The sequence below is a fragment of the Lepidothrix coronata genome, unplaced genomic scaffold (assembly GCF_001604755.1).
Source record: "Lepidothrix coronata isolate B3197 unplaced genomic scaffold, Lepidothrix_coronata-1.0 Scaffold255, whole genome shotgun sequence".
Classification (NCBI taxonomy): domain Eukaryota; kingdom Metazoa; phylum Chordata; class Aves; order Passeriformes; family Pipridae; genus Lepidothrix; species Lepidothrix coronata.
In genome coordinates, this window is record NW_016690435.1 from 338,054 (window position 1) to 348,157 (window position 10,104).

The following is a 10,104-nucleotide window of genomic DNA, read 5'->3' on the forward strand; positions in this document are numbered from 1 at the left end:
GGGGCACCTAGGTTCTATTCTATACCACCCATATCATTACTGGGGGGTGAAAGTAAGGGATTCTCACTTTTGTGGAAAAAGGGGCATTGGCTTGGGGTTGATAGAAAAAGGGGGCCGTGTGGAGGGTCTGTGGCCATTTCTGTCTGTCTTGGGCCATGCGGAGCCTCAGTCAGGGAGCATCTTGTTTGTATATAAATCTTTTTGTGTATCTTTTGTTATTAATATAGTTACTGTTACTATTTGTTATTTCACTGCTGCTTTTCAAGTAAATTTGTCCTATCTCAACTCAAAAAATCTCTGTTTTTTATCTCCCTCTCACCAGGAGAGGTATTGGGGGGCAGAAAGGGAGCAGCTTGACTGGGATTTAATTTTCTAGCTGGTTTTTAAAACCAGCACAATATGTAAGGAGGAACCAAGCTGTTTTTGGGAATGAGAACAAATCTCTGGCACAGGATAATTGAACTTCTTCTAGCCAATCTTTTTGTTACCTGTTACATTCGTTATGCTGTTACTGTGGAGGACTTGGAAATCAATCTGCTCTGATATATACTAGGTGTAAATGATGTTATTACATTTCAAGAGTCAAAATAGTCACTTTTTCACAACTGGGGATGACTTTAAAGATGTTTTTGCCTCTCTGTTGCAGCTGAGTGTTCGGAGGAAAAACACTAAAGAGATGTTTGGTGGCTTTTTAAAAAGTGTAGTAAAGAGTGCTGATGAGGTCCTTTTCTCTGGAGTCAAGGTAAGGTTGTTGGTTAACCTCTTACAGTCTTGATTGTTTTGTGCTTTCTGCTCCAGGGAAGTTACTCATGTCTGCTTCAGGCTTGATGTGCATGAGGCTCAGTTACTAATGTCAGCCTGCCTTGTTATTGCTGTCCTAGCCTGTATTAATTTTGACTTCCGTAAAAATAAGACATTGGAGCTAGAGGCTGTTAAATTTCAGTGTATACTTCAGGTTTCTGGTGGATGCAAAAGAGTTGCCTTAACACCTGATTCTGGTGGGGAGGAAGGAATTACACCTTCAGCAAACATGCTTGTGGCTTTTGTCTACTTTAGAGCTCTGAATTTATGGGTTTCTGCTTGCACTAGACAAGATCAAATACGAAAAACTGTAACTGGTCCAGGTTCAGTTTATTCTGTCACATTGCCATGGTAGCTCTTCCCAATAGGCTTGCTGTCCTAAAGACAATGTCACGAAATGTTACAATATGTATCATATTTGATGTGGATGTGAAGCAAGCTTGTAAACTGTTTACTCCTGAGCTGCTGTGTTGCAGCAGGCCTAGGAAATAAAATTCCAACAGTTGGTAACCCTGAGGACTGTCTGATAGTAACTTACTGGTTGCTTCAGACAGTCTGCATCAGTGAATACTTGAGTGTCAACTTCATTTTCACCACACAGTGTAAAAGAAAGTTGCCAAATGGCTTGGTGTGTTAAACCCTTTTCTCAGGATCTTGCCCTGAACTCAGTTTTTCAATAGCCATTTGGTGGGCCTATGCTCAGGTCCAGGCTATGGTTGTTTCTTTGGCCCTTCCCAAAACAGGGAAGAGTTTGTATTCTGCAGGAGCTAACTTAACAGGTCATACTCTTTTTCAGGAAGTAGAAGATTTTTTTGAGCAAGAGAAGACTTTTCTTGTGAACTACTACAACAGAATCAAGGATGCATGTGCAAAAGCAGATAAGATGACAAGATCTCATAAAAGTGAATTTTTTCAAAGACCTTTGAGAAATCATGCGGTTTTGCTGATTTCAGCCTGAAAACCTTGTCTTGTTCTTGCAGATGTTGCAGATGATTATATTTATACTTCAGCTTGCTTGAACAGCCTGGCATTGGAAGAACCTACAGCTATCAAAAAGTAAGTAATTCAAACTGTTCATAAACATATCCTGAGTCTGGGAATACCAAGTTTCTTCTGTAAAATCCAGAGGATTGAGTCATAACTGGTTTGAGTTTCTTGAATTGCAGGCAAGCAGCATTAAAACTCTTTCCTCTAGCACTCCTGGTGCGGCAGACCTAATGTTATCAATTGCAACTTAACTAGTTTATCTCTTGCCAGTTGTGCTCTGGAGCAGAATTGTGCTGGTTGTCAAAGCTTCTTCTTAGCAGAAATTTCCTTGCATTTTTTCAGGTCATAAACTCCCAGAGACTATTGGAGAAAGGGTTTATGCATGTGTGTTCTGATGTGCTGTTAAATATAACCACAGCTTACACTAAGTCTGTACTATCTTCTAGACCTTTGCAGTTCCAGCATAGCAGGGATTTTTTTAAGCTGTAGAAACCTAGTTACCTTTTCTGAGGTGAATTCCACCTTTCAACTTTGCTGTCAATTTACCAAGACCTTGTTAAAACAGAGTGTATAGCTGAAGAAACAAGCTGGTTCATCCCTCTTGGAGGATAACAGCAAGGAAATTCTCCACAAGACCTTTATGCCCTGAAGATTAGCATTGTTACTTTAAATGATGTCTAGCTGCTCAGCTGTTAGGCTGGAATCCAGCACATTGAACCTTTTGTCCAGGTCTTTGCCTAGACCTAAATTCTTTTCAAACACTTGTCTGGATCTGTATGCAGGAGAAAACTCTAGCCTTCAGCTTTTTGGTCTCCTGGCAATTGATCCTGGTGTTTTTCAGACTAAGAAGTATCTAAACCTTACTTATTCTTTTTTTTTTTCCCTCCCCCCACTTAGGTACTTGTTGAAAGTTGCAGAGCTCTTTGAGAAACTCAGGGTAAGGAAAACTTTGGCAGAGGGTGGGGTAGGGGGAAAGAATATGTATGTTGCTGTTACCTGTTCCGTACCAACTATTTTTATTTCTTCTGCAGAAGGTAGAGAGCAGAGTTTCATCTGATGAAGACTTAAAGCTTTCTGAACTGTTGAGATACTACATGCTCAATATAGAAGCTGCTAAGGTGAGAACAGTTTTCTTTTTGAAGCTGTTTTGTTATAGGCATCATGACTCACGCATGATATTCTTTGTGCTTTAAGAAGACAGGAAGACGAGCCATTGTTTTGCCTAAGAAACCTGACACTCTTGAACCACAGCAGAATATAGAAACTATATATTATCTGGAGTCCAGCCACTTACAGGAGATCTTGGCCCAGTTTTTGTAGTGGAAGAACTCTTAAATTTCTGTAAGTTAGAGCAAACTGAATTTAAGTCTGCCGCAGCGTTCTTTCCCATCCCCTGCCTGAATACTCATGGACTTGTCATAAAATCAATGATGACTAATTAGTACTTGGGATGTGCTTCAGGATTTTTAAAGTACCTTAGCACAAATATGCTGTAACATGTGAAGGCTGTTGGAACCTGGACTTCCAAGAGCACTTTGGTAGATTGATTAACTGCAAAAACCTTGCCAGCAACTCTTTTCTAATCAATACTTCATTTGACATGGGGGTGTCTATGCTGAAAAAAGGTATCCAGGTATAACTTATTGGGCTTCTTCATCTAGTGTCTTACCTTTTAATGTCAGAAATCCTAGAACATTCACTACAGGCTCCCACCGTGTGGTGTACTGTTATTTAGATATCAAGACTACACTGCTACTAGATTAGAAAGGAATTGACTCAGACCTGTACTATGTCTCGTGTCTAGGTTAGTATAGTGCTTCAGTCAAACTGTCAGATCTCCAACAAATTAAATGTCTACCGGAAGTAGACTGAGGGAATTCAGAAAATGCTGTTCCTCCTTAGTGGGGTAACTCACCTTGTAGCAAGATAAACTACTTTAAGGGAAAAAACTATGCCTACAGTAGCCATCAGAATTCCTTGGCTAAGGCATAAGTGGCTGTCCTGAAAATTTAGTACTACACTGGTGAAAGGCACCTATTGCTATGCCAAGAGTGTGGCAGGCTGTAATAGCTTATTGAAGGAAGCAGAATCTGGTGCTGAAAGAAATGAAACCTCTTGCTGCTAAGGTACTTGTAACCTCAGTTTGGGAAGTATTCCTCTTAAGGCTTTGGTGTGCTATTTCTGTCTACATTCAGGATCTTCTGTACAGACGAACAAGGGCTCTTGTTGACTATGAAAACTCGAACAAAGCTCTAGATAAAGCCAGACTAAAGAGCAAGGATGTCGGGCTGGCCGAGGCACATCAACAGGATTGTTGTCAGAAGTTTGAAAAGATTTCAGAATCTGCAAAACAAGGTAAAACAGGCATTGCTGTATTTATGCTTAAAAGGAGATCTTAGTGCAGTCTGGGTCTCCATCTGACCTTCAACTGCTGCAGGCTTCTGAACACTCTCCTGAAACAAGTATTACCTTACAGGGCAGTATAGATGCCTGTAAAACTAAAACAGCTAAACATTTTTTAAAACCATTCTCTTTAGCAGAGCAGTGTCAGTACTAGACCAGCCTTATTTATAAGCCCCTAGTATTTGCTTTCTAGGTTGAACTCCTGATCTCGGCCTCCACCTGAAGGTAACTACTCAGGCTTCTAATTGTCTCAGTCAGAACTGTGCAAACAGACTTTTGCTCTGTCCCAGTATAACTGAGTGACTTATACAGAGTTTCAAACATTGGTTCTTCGTAGAAGAATATATATATATATATGGACAATATAAAGCAGAGGAAATGTGCTTTCATGGCACACGTGCTCTTCCTTCAGTGTATTTGGCTTTTAAATGCTCTGTGTTCTCACAGAGCTTGTGTGGCTTATTACTGTTTTACTCCAGTTGTCTTCCTACAAAGCTTTTCTCTCTTAGGCTGCCTGTTTCCTCACCAAGATGTTGGTGTCATGTGATGAATTAATCTCTGTCTAGAAAACAGCAGGACTAACTCTTGAACCTTTTTTTTCTTTTGTCAAATACTGTAACTAGAGCTGCATAACAGAACTCGTGAAACGTAAGGGGCATTACTGAAACTTGTCACATTTTCTATACGTCTTACCTATATTCTTCTCTACAGAACTGATGAGCTTCAAGCAGAAGAGAATAGCAGCATTCCGCAAAAACTTAATTGAAATGGCAGAACTGGAAATAAAACATGCAAAGGTGTGTTCTATTTGGAATTTAACAGGCATAGGTTCAGAGAAGTAAGTACTGCGTAACTTGGACGATTTGCTGGGTTCCTTTTAAAACTAGGAAGTGTGAAATAGAACAGCTAGGCTCTTCAGCTGAGATCTTAAGAGGAGAAGCTGTAGGCATAGTGTGTACGAAGTGCACAAATGCTGACAGTTTTATCTGTCCCATGCAGAAAGTCTGCATTCAAGCTGTCACCCCTAGGACACTAGCCTCCCGCAGTAAGTGAGAAGTCTCAGTTTTGCTGGTAGTACACAACAGGTCACCTGACTTCCCATCAGGCAACCTCGTCTTTGGGTTTGACTGTGTCTGGAGGCAGCTGCTGTTTCCAGTGCTCCTGAGCGCTGTGAGAGCACATCCTGTAGCTTGTGATCCAGCTCTCAATCATTCTCACTTTGGCTTGTCACTGAAAGGGGACACTGGCTTTGTAGTAGCCTCTATTAAGCTTCACTGAGCAGGCTTGAAGGTTGCTGCAGGGACCACAGCTTAATCTAGGAAAGTATACACAAGTTATGGGGTTTGTTAACTTAGTGTAGGGAACAAAGCAGGAAGAGGTAACTGTGCATCCTCAGCTTCTTTTGAAGAACGAAAGTCTAATGTCTCACTCCCTAAGAGTATTGGACTTTACCACAGGTAGCTACTTCAGTGCTGAACTGGAATGTGACACCAACGACTTGATGTTACTGCTCAGTTTGGCCCACTTTAAAAGCTTACTGCTGCCTCTTGCCCCTCTCCTTATCACAAACTGAGTCATGGTTGAAGGCCTGCAGGAAGAGGTAGATTGCAAACTATCATCTGGTTTTGATTTTTTTTACTGCTTGAACGCTTGTCTTTGCAGTAGAAGATCTTTAGCATTGGCACAGGCTACAGAATCCTGGGATGGACCTGCTATTTCGGAAGCATCTTCATTGTGAAAGGCAGGATTTAAATTATTAATTATACTCATCTGAAACTAATTCTCTTCCTTTCCAGAATAATGTTTCTCTCCTGCAAAGCTGTATTGACTTGTTCAAGAGCTAAGGCGCCTTTTTCTGAAAATGTGACAAAAGCATCAATTGCACTCAATGGCCAGGGGCAACTTATTGGCTTGACTTCATTAGCTTAAAATAAATATTGTCACTGAGATTCTGTTTGACTAATACTTAAATATGTTGATAGCAATACATTGACTTTATATAAACGAGAGCTGAATTATGTATGAATTGTCTGGATGTAGCTAACATCCTGTTGGCTGATAACTCAAAATGAGTCAAATATAAGAAATTAATTTGCTGTTGACTGACTTCATCTAGCAGAAAAAGTGTACTGTGAACTTTTTGTTTGTTTGTTTGTTTATTTTGGGTCATTATCTGCCTCTTCATGGCCCTGATATATTTGAAACTTGCAAATGGAAGTGACTTAAGTGTAGTAATTTTATAAAGTAAATATCTTAACATTCCACTTCCCAGACAGATTTCTACTACAATATATTTTGAATTTCTATAACTGCATTCACTATTTGTACACTTGGGCAATACAGCAAATAAAGATGTCTGATACAACAAGCCGTTGTTGTATGGCAAGAATTTGTGTGGGATCTAAAATGACAAAACAGGCTTCAGACACAGAACTACCAGAAATTGCTCATCAATTGGAGCTCTTTGGATAACTAGAGATAAATATTTGACACAATAGGATTGTTCTTAGAATGAATGTTGACGTGAAATGTGTGGACTTCCAGTAATGTTGCTGTTTGAGTGGGTGTCTGTAGCTTTTACTTCCAGTATGCTGCACATGAGGAAACCAAGCCTTTCAAAAGCACTGATACATATAGATAGCTTGAACTCCTTCACATTGACAAAAGATGAAGTATTGTATAGTAGTCTTTACACCTCCTGCTAGCACCAGGAGGCTGTTTAAAACTTCAGGGCTTCTGGAAGCACAGCCTTAGACAGTCATCCATAAGATAAATCTCTTGAAATGTTGCATGGCCAAATGGGTGCACACTGCCATAGCAGAGGCAGCTCAGGCTGTAAGCCCCAGGGTCATCTTTTGACAGTTTACTATCATTTGCATATGTGGATATAGGTCAGTGAGTCATATCCTTCTAAAGGCAACTTTTGGAGTTACATGAGTGTCTCAGCCTTGCTTAGTTTTATGTGAAAGTAGGCTCTGTACTTGTGCTCTGGGCAGACTGCCTGAAGCAGCTTCAACCAGAGAAGCTCTGAGAATGGGCACCTCAGTGGCAGTATCTAAGGATTGTTCAATAGTTTACTTTCCTCTGACCTATTGCTTTTTCTTCTTGGTATCCCATGAAAACTGAGCAGCTCTTACCAGCCACACCATCCTGCAGAGGTCTAGCTGAAAAATGTCTGAAATGTCTCCTTTTACCTTTGTTTGGCAGGAACAGTTTCAACTTGTGGTTGCTTGCCATAAACACATTGCTTGTGCATATGTGACCTCTCTATAGCTGATAGCTGACAGATCTCTGATAAGCTCCTAGCCACTTGTCTTGGGGCAATTACTGGACCCAAACTGAACGATTTATGCTGGCAAAACTTTGGCTTTCCTAAAGAGGCATGCTGTGCCTCACACTCTCACTTCTGACTGCTTCACCCTATGCTCCAGCTGTGCCAGGATAAATTTCTCCTAGCGTGCTGTAACTGTTTGGAGTCATGGTTGCTTCATGTCCTCTTGTACTTACTGCCTATTACATGGGAGAAGTAGCACCTTGCTTATGCTGTTTTTCAGTAAAATATTGGTCTATACTGGGTCTTTCTGAACCAGCTCCAGTAGCTGGGTGATCTTTGTGAATCAGTCAGTAGCCTATGCACCTAACTGTCTTCAGCTTAAGAAGCTGAGCTCTGAGTTTATCCTAAACTACTTCAACTTGGTTCAAAGGCTTTTCTTACTTCTCCCAGAGAAAGGCTGCAGCTGGTTTTGACATGGCAAGCAATACTTTTGTCCTTACTCCAGAAGCAGTCCAGGTTATGTTGGGCTTCATGCACTGCCATTAACAGCGTGTTTGAAGCTGAGACACCCTTTTTCTCTTTCAAATATCCTTTTAGAGCTTTTTCATGAGATGTTTGTTCTTGTGTGGTTTGCACTCTAAATTCTTAACATATCTCAATTAGAGCATTAGTCTGAACAGATTGAAAATATGTAAAATACTTTGATGGATGTAATTATGGCTTTATACTGATGTTGTAGTTATTGTAGTTATAGGTAATTTACAATAACTGCAAGAAACGGTAGCTATAAAGCAGTCTGTGACAATACTGCTGTTGCTCTGAAGGAAGCTGTTATATGTCAGCTATTGCTAGCAGAGTGCATTGCAGTGACCTTCAGTGTGTTGATTTGGAAAATAAGTCAGCACACATCACACTTCTGGAGGCCAGTGGGTGGCAGGCTGCAACAGCCACTGGTAACCTACTCTCGACATTTACCCTCGGACTGAGTTGTAAGGAAGTCCTGGAAAGGCTGCTGCATATTCTTACCTGGTAGATGGACATATGTTGATACATAAGAGAAATTAGCCGCCTATGTGGGCAGTCTGCTCATAGGAAAGGACAGAAATCTTCCTTTAACTGATGTAATATCACTAGACCTGACTTTTCTTATAGCAGGGCCTTGAATAAAGCCTTAGCAGAACAAAAATCAGCATGGGCAGATCAGTGTGATAAAACAGATTATCGTCAATATGAAAGTAAGGTTTTTTTAGAAATGTTGCTGAGACTTAATTTAAAAGGCTGGTTGGGGTGGATGAGAGCAGAGTTTCATAGATGTCCCAAACAAAGGCTGACTAGTGTACATTTACTGATCCCATCTCTAAAGCAGCATACCTTTACAAGCTTGTTGCTCTAATTTATGGGTTGCAAATTGGCTTTTGAGAACAGGCATAAGCCTTGCTGCTCTGGTGGTAACTGATGTGAAGAGCCACACACCACAGATGTCAATTCTTCTTCCTCTGTTTGAATGAAGTCAGAAGAAAATCTACTGTTTGGTGTAGGTTACTAAGGTTTGTTTGACATTCATCAATGGTGTTGGTGATGAAGGCAGATGCTGCTACTGTCTAGAGCTCAGCATGCCATGGCCTGCAGCACTAGTGCTTGTTTTAGTTCTGTGCAATCCCTTCCAGCCATGTTCCCTCCAGTAAGTAGCAGGTCTCTGCTAAGTCAGCTTGCCTTGCCTGAAATGGGCTAGGAGTTCTCCCAGTAGCAGCACAGAAGGTACAAACCTCCGTCCTGGAGACAAGAAGATATAATCTTTAATGCAGCTGGTAGCAGAGGTGCATCCCCCTGCACTTTGGTGCTATGCTTGAGGCCTGTGTTACAGGAAATGGCATAGAGAAACTGCCCTCCAAGGGAGAATGCTCCTGCTGGCATGCAGCTGCTGGGCTGTAGAGGGTATTAGAGCATACTGTGCTCCCTTCTCCACAGGATGAGTTTGGAGTCTAGCTTTTTCTCTTCCATCTTAGGGAGGAGGAAATACTTTTTGTCCTCCCAACAGAAGCATGGATCCTGAGGAATCACTTCTGTGCTCAGCATTAGAGAGTAAGGAGATGATTTGTGTCTCTGGACAGCAGTAGCATATATCTACTTTCAGAGAGGCAATGATGACTGTTGTGATGGTTCAGACAAGACGGGCTAGAACCGAGCTGCAGGTATCTGGCTGCCTGTCTCCAGCGGAGCAGAGCTAGCAGTTAAGATGGGCGTAGAGCAGTAGATCTGGGTTGCAGTGCAAACCCAGGAGAGAGTAGCAGCATGATAGCTAGATGCAGAAGGCTGCAGTCTTGGTTTGATGCTTGTAGCGGGTCAGGTGTACTAAAACAAGAGCATTTTTGGGGTGAGTGAAACAGGTGTTGATTGTACTTAGGGAGTTGGTAGTATCTGGATATTGAAAAATTGCAGATGGGAAACCAACCCGATCACATAAGAGAGGCTCATAAATGTGTTCTTTTGCACAAAACTGATTCCAGGTGGTGGAATAAAACAGGTTTGTAGCCATAGAAAGGGAATGATTAAGGATTGAGTGTACTTCCATAAAGAATTGGTCTGCCCTGCTTTATGAAAGTACTTGGTTCTAGGAAGACACATCCCTGATGCAAGAC

At 41.3% G+C, this 10,104-nt stretch overlaps 1 protein-coding gene across 3 annotated transcripts in view; it reads left to right on the forward strand.

Annotated features, from left to right (window-relative positions):
* The window catches only part of SNX5 (sorting nexin 5), a 19,116-nt gene extending 12,557 nt beyond the window's left edge, over nucleotides 1–6,559 (forward strand). For all 3 annotated transcript variants that reach the window (XM_017835367.1, XM_017835371.1, XM_017835370.1), the window contains exons 6-13: nucleotides 647–742; nucleotides 1,598–1,703; nucleotides 1,782–1,857; nucleotides 2,686–2,725; nucleotides 2,820–2,906; nucleotides 3,984–4,143; nucleotides 4,903–4,988; nucleotides 5,988–6,559. In XM_017835367.1, the coding sequence (XP_017690856.1) occupies nucleotides 647–742; nucleotides 1,598–1,703; nucleotides 1,782–1,857; nucleotides 2,686–2,725; nucleotides 2,820–2,906; nucleotides 3,984–4,143; nucleotides 4,903–4,988; nucleotides 5,988–6,035 (699 nt within the window). In that variant the 3' untranslated portion in view covers nucleotides 6,036–6,559. The remainder of the gene's footprint in view (nucleotides 1–646; nucleotides 743–1,597; nucleotides 1,704–1,781; nucleotides 1,858–2,685; nucleotides 2,726–2,819; nucleotides 2,907–3,983; nucleotides 4,144–4,902; nucleotides 4,989–5,987) is intronic.
* Nucleotides 6,560–10,104: the final 3,545 nt, after the last annotated feature.